Below are 11,627 nucleotides of genomic sequence, written 5' to 3' on the forward strand. Positions count from 1 at the left end.
TGACCGAATATAACGTAAATCTCAAAATGTATTTTTTAAAAATTGGAAAATAAAGCTTATACATGCAATAGTATTTTTAAATACATTTTATACTGTGTTACTACACAGATGTATTATTCCCCACAGGTAAAAAGTTTGAGTCAACAATACTGATCTATTTACATAATTATGTGAGAATTAGCAATTAGCAATAGAAAGCTACACAAAAATTTCTCCTCTAAGAAAGCGTCTTACTGAGTAGTCATTTACTAATCATGGTAAAATGAAATCAATAATAAAGCAAGTAAAAAGAAAAAAGAAAAAAATGCTAAAATAAAGTTACATTTTTGGTAATATAAATTCATATATTACCAAAAAAATTATTTCATACTTAGTAAAAAATACTTTATTTCAGCTATTACAAATACTTCAAATGGGTGTCTGTATTACCTCACTATGCTAACTTTGTTAGCTAGCCTTAGCATATACTATACATACTGCACGAGAGTGTGTGTGTGTAAGTGTGTGAGAGAGAGACTCGGACCACAGCCAGGCACAGTGTTGTTGGTACTGCAGCTCCTCTGGATTTCCTTTGCCTTGTTTCTGCTGCATCTCCATGTCGGCACGTCGACCCTGAACACGACAGAAGATGGCATTCAGTGACACCTCAGTGTTTCCCTCAAGCCTGACGTACAGTTACGTCACCTGTAGGACGGCGTGAAATACTCGACTGACGAAGTCCCTCCAGGCCTGCGGTAACAACAGGGCTCGGTGCCACTCAGACGGCTGAATGTTCACCTAAACACCAGCGGCAAACAAAATGGAGGAGTGAGAGAAAAGCATGGGAGGGAACAGAACGGACATCTGGTTTTATGTACATCACCTCATGAATAAGGGCTGTTAGCATCTGCTGATAGCTGCGGCTGCGGCTAACCAGGAATCGATCGATTGGTTTTCCGTTGCGGTCAGTCTGGACGGGCAGCTCGTAGCTGAGCAGCAGTCCGGCTGCGACAACCACACGGAGACAAACTAAGTTTCACATTCAATTCAACAGGAAATTTAAGGCACCTACGTAGAACAGTTAGCTTAGCTTAGCTTTCTACCATTACAACGGAACCTCAAAATACGAGCATAATCCGGCCCCCGGGCCTTAGTTTGTCGATGCCTGATATAGAAACACAGTACAAGCAAAGCCACCCACTCCTACAACCTACTTACTGTATATGTGATATCAGTACTCAATGATACTGCATGCAATAATTAGGCTCCACAGAGAGAGGAAGGATCATTATGTACAGTATTTACCTGCAAGTCCAGGCTTTAAGCCGGGCTGTTTGTTTTTCTCGTAGGTCCTCAACATGAACGATGGGATTCCTGCCACTGTTTTACCCTGGTCTGATCGCAGGTTGCCCCCCCGCAGGGCTGAGAAGTAAACACCCCGGGGCATTTGGCTCATCTCCTGCCTCACCAGGGATGTCAGGAAGAGCTCAAACGCTACACAAAAACAATAAACATAAACATATTGGGATAATACCCGTAAAACCCAGGTATAGTATATAGTATTCTTTGCGAGGATAGTCAGAGTCTATTCACCTGGGAGAACAGATACTGGAGTTAAAGCCAACAGCTTTACATATGAAGCTCCAGGGATGGAGAGGTCTTCCTCCTTCTCCTCCTCCTCCTCCTCTTTCCTCTCTATATTGTCCTCATCTGCGGGCTGTTTTGGAGGTGGTCTGGCCTCCGTGTCACAAAGATGGAATTTGACAGTCAGTTTATAATTACGGTGTTTTAAATGACAATTTTCACCATAAAAAAAAAAAAAAAAAAGACCTTAAAACAACAGTGAGTGGATTACATTTATCTACAGAAAAGACACTGTTGACACTTACTGCCTCGGGGAGGAGAGTTGTTTTGTGGACAACCTCATCAAAATCCGCTAAAGCCCGGAAGCCACAACTGGCCACCTGTGGATCCTGGCGCAGAAAAAAAAACCCCACATATTTCACATGATATTAGATTTTTGACCTGTTGTTAATCCATCATTAAGTCGTAACTTCAACAAGAAGCAGAGTCTCAAGACTTTAAACACACACACATATATATACACATATACAGTATATATGTATATATATAAATATATATATATACATATATGTATATATGCATATATACACATATACTATATATATATATATATATACACACATATATACACATATATAAATATATATACACATATATATATACATATATACACATATATACACATATAAATATATATATATACAGCATATACATTCATACACAAAAAACATATATACACATACATATTGCAAATATATATATATACATACATATAATATATACTTATATATTCTTGTGTTGTATTGTTGTATTATTATTTTTGCTTCAACTTTTATAATTAGCTTATATTTGCTTTCTGTTTCCCTTTTTGCTTAGTAGACCAAACTCAGGCCCGGGGGCCAAATCTGGTCCATAATGTTATTATATTTGGCCAGAATCTTTGATTTTTTTTAATAAAAAAAAGAGGTGAACATATAAGAAATATTTTTTTTAACCTGAATGTAATCCTCACTTTCCTTCCCTAAGACAATGACTTTGACTAATTTCTTCTTATTTATTTAAAAAAAAAGCAGCCACAATGTTTCTCCTTCTCCTTGCCTTTCTGCAATTAGCCTCATCGCTAACACTTGGCCTGTTGTATGGAGCATATACTATAAATGTCCCTCCTTCACATTGTCCCTCGTCTGTCCCTTCCATGTTGGATTTTGTTTGTTTTTTTTGTTTTTTTTCACCCGAGTTTCAAGTTCTCTTCATTTTGGATAAAAAGAAAAAACCGAGCTAAACCTTGGTGACCTGTTTGTGTGCTTCATTTGACATTTGACTTTTGTCAAACAGATGACATCATCAATATACAGACCTTGTTCAAAGCGTAATTCCAGAGAAAGCTCACCACCTCCTCCTTCAGTTTCTGAGAAAAAAGGATTAAAAAAAAAAAAGTTTAATTTAACACTAACATTTTTTTAAATTACTCTACCTGTATTTAATATATCTATAATACTCAGTATATATATAAAAAAACTATATTGTATTATTTAATTAAATATTACTTTAAATTATTTAAAGTAACAGCCATGGAGTTAAGTAAAAAAATACTTCTTCTGATGGACTGGTTTTTTTTTGTGTATTTATATTGTGAAAACTACACATATAATAATGTTAGTTTAACCCTTGATGAACTGAAATCAGTTGTTATTTTTGTGTCTAGCTCCAGACCTGAAGCAGATATGTGAAAAATGTGGAAGGAATGTGTTTTATGTTAAAAATGTAATAAAAAAATATATATTAAAAACTTCAAATGAACCCAGATATTTCATGAAAAACGTCACACATAATTTAAGGCTCATTCCAGCATGGGTGTTTCCCCTTATAATAAATATTTGTGCATATTTATTGTCATGTCATGTGATATTTTGTGATGTCTAACCAGCCAGAAAAAAAAAAAAATGTTGATTTACCTCATACTCCTCAGACTTCACAGCCAGCTGTGGAACCAGAGCCAGGAGCTCAGCCACAGCTTTGATCATCAGCGGACGAGTTTCACAGCTCAGCTCAGGACCGAGACGTCTCCATGCTGAGATGATGTCAACGACCTTTAAGAAAATAAGAAAAAAAAGAAACAGAGACTAAGTGTGTCTCAATTTACGCAAGCTTCTGCATCTTCAATCGGCTTGGTTGAGAACCTCTGCTCGGCACAGCTCCTGCAGACCCTGCAGGGCGAGGGCAGCTGGGGTTGCCATGTCAGCTTTGGTGCACTGGTTCAGAGTCTGGGTGATTGATGCCAACATGTCACCTGCGTGCTGGTAGGGCCTGACAAACACAAGCAGAACAGGAGAGTTTCATGGGAATCCACTGACATTTAATCTCATGGACATTTGAAGACATGGGTAAACTACGGCCCGCAGGCCAGATATGGCCCACTGGGCTTTCTAATCTGGCCTGCGGAACACTGGTTCAACGTATGGCAAAGACTGATTTGATTTCTTCTGTTTCATGCATTGCAACAAATTAATTGTAATTATAGTTAGTGCCACTAGATGGCAGAAGATCACATGTGCAAAATTTTCTTTGAAGGTTTATACATTTTATTAAATTATTTAATATGTCATATTAGCGCATGAGTCAAAAAAGTTTGCCCACCCATGACTTAAAAAGATCCAATCCAATCACCTTCATCGTTCAATTGTTTAATAGGTCATCAATGTCAACAGATTGGAGTAAAGTAAAGTAACATCAGGGTCGAAGATAGGAGAAAAACTAATGTTATGATTTGTTCTGTTACAATTCGAGCAATTTATAAAAAGACCTGAAGTCGAGCCATGTACATGCTAAGGTCATGGAGTAAATGTCAACGCATATTTATCCAACATCGGGTGTGATTCATTGTTTAGAGAAACACTCAGGTGTAGGCAAACTTTTAATTTTTGGCGACATCTAAAGCAGGCGTGGGCAAACTTTTTTGACTCGCGGGCCACAACTGTCCTAAAATTGAACAGGGGGGCCGGATTAGGTGCAGATAGATGGAGCGTTTGTGTGAACTAAGATAAATGACATGTAAAAGTCATGCATAAAGGCTAAAATGCTAAAATGCTTTTATCATTTTCTACGCCATCTATTGGAGAAACGTGGGTATTGCAGGGGAAGTATAATAATAAAATAAATAAATTATACTATTTTGGAAAAGTTTGGTAGGCGGGATTAAAAAGCCGAATGGGCCGCATCCGGCCCCCGGGCCTTAGTTTGCTCATGCCTGGTCTAGTGGCACAGTGACAGTTTGTTTTTTTTAATCGAAATAGAGAAAAGTGGCATAAAAGCTCTGCTCACTTTCTGTTCAGTGGGTGCATTTACTGTACAGAAACCTACATTTTACATAAATATATTCTTTAACAAATAAGTGTGCATAATTATTTGGACAATATTATTTATAACAAATTTTATTTTATTTAAATCTTTTTATCAATTATTTATTTTCTTATTTTATCTTCAGTTTTACTGATAAATCGTCTAATGCAGTGTTTCACAACACCACCAAATGTGGAATCTTTTTCATTACAAATACAAATCAACACATCAAAAAAAAAAAAGTATTAGTAATGAATACTATAATGAAATAATCAATTTACCCACAATTTATCCACTCATAAAACAATTTTTTTAAGCAGGAATTAATGAAAGACAAAGTTCTAGCTTTCATTTTTGTTTTAGTTTTTTGCCCTCTGCTGCCACCTGGCGGACAAGTATATCATTTTTCTGCTTCCCGCTGTCACGCTGACAAATGAAGACAAATTATTTGCAGCCCAGACCTTTCTCTGCAGATGTCCCTGAGACTGGCAGCTCTGGCCAGGATCTGCTCCCACTGAGCGTCTTTTCCCACCACCGCCCTGCTGTCCTGCTGACCCAGGAGGCGCTGCAGCTCTGGGTAAACACGGTCCTGATGGTGACAAAACCAGTCGAAGGAGAGAAAGTGTGGTGTGAAAATGATTACACAACATATTACCAACATTTTTTTTTACCAAACCATGAGGACAATTTGAAGATGTCTGCATGAGACCGCAAGAGAATCGAGCAGCGATCAGGTTCTATTAGGCTGCTGAAGTAGAATTGATGAATCAGCCAACCGTCAATTAATTAAACAGCTGTCAGGTGTTTTTGATCACCTACTAATCAGCTCAGGAGACAGAAGTATTTCATTTCATAATTTCAACTTAAATGTAATGTTTTACTGGAATATTATTTTTTCTGCATAATGTAATATATATTTACTATAAGTAACAGGAGGAAGTGGAAAAACGTACAGTTACATGACGCAATTGTGTAAAATTAAAATATAAAACAATTTTTTTTTTTAAAGATTTTTTACAATATTCTTAGAACTGCGTTATTCAAATTTAATCTCTGTAAATTCCTTCATTATTTTTTTTTCCCTATTTATTTATGTAACTTCACGTAAGGCAATTCTAATGGACTGTAAAATATTCTGTCTTATAAAAGCACTTGGTAAACCTGCACACCTAACGTTTATACTTGCCACTCCATTTACCTTTATTACGGTTACACTTTATTCCATCTTTTTTTGGGGTATTTTTAAAAATATTTTTTTATTTCTTAGTCTTAATGTAATACCTGTTATACACCTAATATAACAATAATATTACATATTAGGACTCAAAAATATACCTGTTTCTTCCAGAGGGTGGTCATGAGGCGCATTGCCACTGCTCTCAGCCTGGGGGCGCTGGCCAACATGTGAAGTGTCTGCAGCATCATGGGGACACAGAGCTGAAAACAGGAAAGCACATGGTGTGGGTGAAGGGACATAAACAAAGAGACGCTTCTGCACTTTATTATCATTATTCCAAATCATTTGTGAATTTTACTGAGATGGCGGTAAAACACTAATGTGATTTCAATGACATTATAAACTCCGTTGTAGTGTGGAGCAGCAGAGAGAGAGAGAGCAGGGGGGCTGCTCAGCACCTTGTGAGTCCCAAGGTTTGGGAGGCAGTTGAGCACAGCATGAGCCTTGAGAGGATTCTTTTCTTTTCCCAGTTTGAAGAGCAGAACAGGGACCAGGGAGGGAACCTTCACACAGACACAGACGCACAGGAAACAAAAGAAGCGAATAAAAGTGGTGGAAGATACGAGAAGAAAAATACTTTACCTGTGGTTAGGGAGACAGAGGGAAGGGCCGAGAATGAGGCAGTCCCGTAAGTTTGCAAACTGAATGACACGGTACTCAAACTATGTTTGTTACCATGTCAGTGACCAACGGTATTTTTGGACATCTACACAGTCTCACCTTTAAAAACAAAGATATACTACAAAAGCAAAGAACTAATGTGCACTGGTGGAAAAATAGGTTGAATTAAGTAAAAGTATCTTTTCTTTGCTTAAATTCTACTCAAGTAAAAGTACCCATTTAAAAATCTACTCGAGTAACAGCAAAGAAGTAATGTAAAAAGTAATGAATTCCAAATGTACTTTGAGTAAAAGTTACTTTCTATTACGAGTTAGCCAAGTTAGCTAATGTTAGCTTCAGCCCTGCAGCAGATCACTAAGTCTCTCCTGTACATTCCAACTACGGTCGGGGGCGCTAAAGCAGGAAAGAGCTAACGTGTAACTAGCCAGGCACTGTTCGGAAAAAAGCATTTATTTAATTAAAAGTGAAAAAAAAAATCTTATGTTACAACGTGGACACCTGCGGCTTATAGAGAAGTGCGCATATATGTACAATTTTTTTTTCTTTATAAATTTAGTGGTTGCGTCTTATATTCAGGTGCGCTCAATAGTCCGCAAATGATGGTACTCAATTACAGTAACGTGAGTAAATGCGAGTGTTTGTGGCAGGCAGATGTTTGTGAATGGGATTCGGTAAATTCAAATAGGCCAATAACCTACTCCTGGCACACAATACAACTGCAGCAAGTGGCACTCTGGGAGCAATTAGGGCCAAGGAGGGGACTATAGTGAGTCGTCTAACAAGCAGCCTTAATGAGCAGCCCATAACCTTTTGTGATATTTCCCATCATCGTCTGCAGCTTGTGACTCCTTTTACAGTCCCAGAGGGCCACTGGGAACTGACTTGGTTCAAACCTTTCTCTTTACTCACGCCGCAGGAAAACCAAGCAGTTAAAAGCACGGCTGGATTTTATTTTTACAAAGGGTTTGTTATTGAGTATCAAGGAAGATCTGCTAAAGTCTGCAAAAGCCTGGAGGCCCCACTTGCTTTGACATTTAAGAGGTTTTGTGGGGAGCATGCATATTTATATTTTCGGCATTTCAATTTTACACCTCTAGGTCTTTTGTTCTTTTACCGTTAAACATGCTCACACCAGAACGATCAAAGCTATTTTGCCTAAAGATGAGCTAAGGCGGGGGTGTCAAACATACGTCCCGCGGGGCAAAACTGGGTGTTTATTTCGGCCCACTTGACGAAAGTGTTCATGATGTTTTATCAAATTACATTACATTAAATATGAATATTCTATCTAATATACTCATTCGCAGGAAAAAGATAATGAATAAAAATGCACTTATTGTTTTCTAAGGTCATTATGTTATGATTGTACTGGTCCGGCCCACTTCACAGATACTTAGACCTTATGTGGCCCCTGAATCAAAATGAGTTTGACACCTGTGATCTAAGGCATTGGTTCCCAAATTAATGTCTATTGTTTAAATAGGATTCTTTTCAGGTCACGGGGGCAGCAGTCTCCACCCAAATCACACTGCACCGTACCAACCCCCCTGAACCTTCCTGTAGGTGGTGAGTCCACTGGAAGGTACCAACCACCCTAACTGGGATTAGATCTTGGCCAATGACAGAGACATTGCCTCTGGGCCAATAACCATGTGACCCTCAGAGGGGGGTCTGCCCCGTCTTTGGGAACTATTATTAGAAGCCTGTAGGAACAGCATAAAATGGCTGTTTATTTTAGGTATGTGCCCGTAAATATTCCCATGTTTGAAACTATAGATGGCCTCATTAAAGGGGATTATTGATCAATTTTTCAAGTAAAAAGGACTGTTTTAATTGAACTATCTGTGAAAGACCCCAACTGTACAAAGGCTCATTGCAATTAACACTAATTAACAAAACCATTCGCACAGTCTTTTACTGCTGCGTTCACCAACCCCTGGTCCGGGGACTGATGGCGGTTCATAGGTCATTTGTTTTGGGGCCACAGTAGGACACAGTGGAAAAAAATGTACTTCAGTTTTACTAATTTACTATGTTGAAAAAGAATCCAGTCATATCCCTTTAATTTTTTCATTTAAAGTTAATCTGTCATTGTTTCAAAACAACAGGTCACTCAGACTCTGATACTAATAGAATAAAGTCTAAAAGAGGTTTTATTTTGAAAATCCTTCAAAAAAGGTTGGGGGATCACTGCTTTATGGGAAATATTTCTAGGGGATGAGTTATTTTGAAAATGTAATCATCCTTCAAAAAACGTTGGGGGATCACTGCTTTACAGGAAATATTTCTACAGGATGAACATGCCTGGTAATAACTGTATTATGTTCTATAAAAGATCTTTTAACTTGCATTACTGTAGGTACTCTAGTTCCAAAATAAGGGTTGGCACCCAGGCAGGGCACACAGGTTTTGCAGTCAGGGTCAAAAAAAAAAAAAAAAAAATTAAATTTCAAAGGGTCTCTTTATTTTTTCCACAGTGAGGAAATGGAACTGATTTGTCTCTCATTTCCTTAATTTAATGCAAATAGTTGGTTTATAGTAATTGAAAATGAAGTTTGGTGAATTTGAAGTATGGGGGAGGGGCTTAACAACAGCACTGTCTGTCTCCTACCTACTACGACTTGTAATGTTTGTGAGGGTCAATGAGGGTTTTTTTTTTTTTTTTCATTTTAAGAAAAAGCAGAAGTAGAAAATACACAGTGTCTTCTACAAATATTTCATCCAGAGCTTGGGAGGAGAGCATTAATCCGTCCTCCTGTGTTGAATTGAGCTGTGTGGATTATCTACCTGGCAGGGGTCGGCAGCAGCTACAGCCTGGCTCGCATTCAAAGCCAGCTGGCAGACGTCTTCCTGACCAGTCACAATGAGATGGGTCACGACGAGCGTTAAAGACCTCGGCAGACGCTGGCTGGACGACACCGCTGAGCTGACCGAGAGCAGCCAATCGGTGGCCTGCGCTGGATCAGACGCCACTCTGTAGAGTACAGAGAGAGCTGTGCTGAGCTCACTGTACCAGGAATCGAGGGGAAGGACCAACTGGGAACCAGCCTGGGAGAAGATTTTAAAAAAAGGACATAAAATTTCATTAAAGGAAAATGAAATGAGCCACTGTGTTCCCTGCCTACGCGAGAAAGCTAATGATGGCTGTATGTAACCATGGCAACACTGGTGCTTTTCTTTTGTGCTCTTGTGCAGTAATGTGGTGTATGGTATTCTGAAAAGTATGGTAAACTGACAGGACGCGAGACAACAAACTGTACGTCGACCAAATGCGGTCGACAGAGCCAAAAAGCCTAAACCTAGATGTTTGGCAGTAGTAGCTAAATTTGTTACTTCGACATACTTCAACAGACTACAGTATACATGTACTAGATACATAGACTATACAGTAGAATACAGTTTTCAAACTGGCACTTTTACGCTCCACACTTGCGTGCACACTGCAAAGTGATGCGCACTCACTCCTCAACGAATGCGCATTAAGTAATTCACTTGAGGCGGGAGTTTCGATAACAGGACGTATGTGTCAGATAAGCAGTCGCTCAAAGTTAGCACTGACTCGATCGGCTTCTGAATGTACAAAACTAAAAGTCTGAATTAAAGGTCACTGAGAACAAAGGTGTATTCCCTGCGCTTAAACTACTAGAGGATGAAATACAATATTTACTAATGTGGAAGTCCATTCAGGATTGCGTGTGAAAACGATATTACAAAACTTGCATCTGTTCGTTACAGATGACAACCCATCTGTAGTGCCTCAAGTGTTTGCATGAGATTTTACATTCATTTAACAGAACAGAACAGAACAGACTTCAACAAATTGACCTGTATTTAAAAAAAAAGAAACTGCTTCAGTGCTACCTGTCGAGGTCTGTCTGTCTGTCTGCTAATGCTGCTCAGCAGGTTGTTGGCCAGCTCCTGGTTGAGGTTGTGTGTTTTCCGGTCAGCTAAAGGTTCAGTGAGGCTCGAGCAGGAAAGCAGCTGCAGAACGGGAAGAACCAGCACTGGACTCAACCAAGGACTCGTCTCTCCTTGTTCAAGGACCAAACTTAGTGCTACGTCAAGAAAAAAAAAAACCCATAAAGAAATCACAGGAATCCTTAAAACATTGGAAAAAATAACAAAAAAAAATTATGAATGTTTTCACACAAATTTGCATACATAAGTTTTGCATACATAAGTATACAGCAACATATAGGCAGTTCATATGTATCTACATACACATATAATAATTTACGGATTTTTACAGCTAGCACTTAGGAAACTGGTCCCACTCTTTTACAGTTCTGCTGCCACCGGTGAACAGGAGGAGCACAGGACTACTGCCACTACCACTACTGCGACAACTACTGGATCCACAACCGGAACTTGAACTTTTTTTTTTTTTTTCCTTCATTGGTTTTTTTGTTTTTGTACAATGTTTGTTCTGATAACATCTATTGCACGTCTGTCCGTCCAGGGAGTGGATCCGTCACCTGTGGTTCTCCCTAAGGTTTCTACCTTTCTCTTTTCTCCCTGTTGAAAGGGTTTCTCTTTCGGTAGTTTTTCCTTACCCTGGCTGACGGTCTAAGGACAGAGGATGTTACCAACCCTGTGAAGCCCCATGTGACAAACTGTATTTTGTAAATGTGGGCTATATAAATAAAATTTGATTGATTGATTGATGTGCATGGGGCGTGAGAGAGAGAGAACGGTAGCTAAAGTTGAGAGCAGTTTGAGCCCTGTCATGTTGAAGAGTGAGTTGGTTATACAGGAGCTGTTAAAGTCTTAATTTAAGTGAAAAAAATCTCTCTCTCTGTCTCTATATATATATTTATATATATATAAATATATATATATACATATATATATTTATATATATATAAAT

At 38.5% G+C, this 11,627-nt stretch overlaps 1 protein-coding gene across 1 annotated transcript in view; it reads right to left on the reverse strand.

The window, feature by feature from the left end:
* Positions 1-11,627, reverse strand: part of focad (focadhesin) — a 44,482-nt gene that overhangs the window by 15,642 nt on the left and 17,213 nt on the right. The window contains exons 10-23 of the mRNA XM_017036400.2: positions 10,622-10,815; positions 9,548-9,808; positions 6,538-6,642; positions 6,238-6,339; positions 5,364-5,491; positions 3,744-3,870; positions 3,519-3,653; positions 2,921-2,971; positions 1,869-1,952; positions 1,573-1,717; positions 1,285-1,473; positions 863-984; positions 685-777; positions 482-612 (exon numbers count right to left, since the gene is read on the reverse strand). Of these exons, the coding sequence (XP_016891889.1) occupies positions 482-612; positions 685-777; positions 863-984; positions 1,285-1,473; positions 1,573-1,717; positions 1,869-1,952; positions 2,921-2,971; positions 3,519-3,653; positions 3,744-3,870; positions 5,364-5,491; positions 6,238-6,339; positions 6,538-6,642; positions 9,548-9,808; positions 10,622-10,815 (1,867 nt within the window). The remainder of the gene's footprint in view (positions 1-481; positions 613-684; positions 778-862; positions 985-1,284; positions 1,474-1,572; positions 1,718-1,868; positions 1,953-2,920; positions 2,972-3,518; positions 3,654-3,743; positions 3,871-5,363; positions 5,492-6,237; positions 6,340-6,537; positions 6,643-9,547; positions 9,809-10,621; positions 10,816-11,627) is intronic.

This window comes from Cynoglossus semilaevis, chromosome 1 (genome assembly GCF_000523025.1).
Source record: "Cynoglossus semilaevis isolate Cse_v1.0 chromosome 1, Cse_v1.0, whole genome shotgun sequence".
In the NCBI taxonomy this organism is placed as follows: domain Eukaryota; kingdom Metazoa; phylum Chordata; class Actinopteri; order Pleuronectiformes; family Cynoglossidae; genus Cynoglossus; species Cynoglossus semilaevis.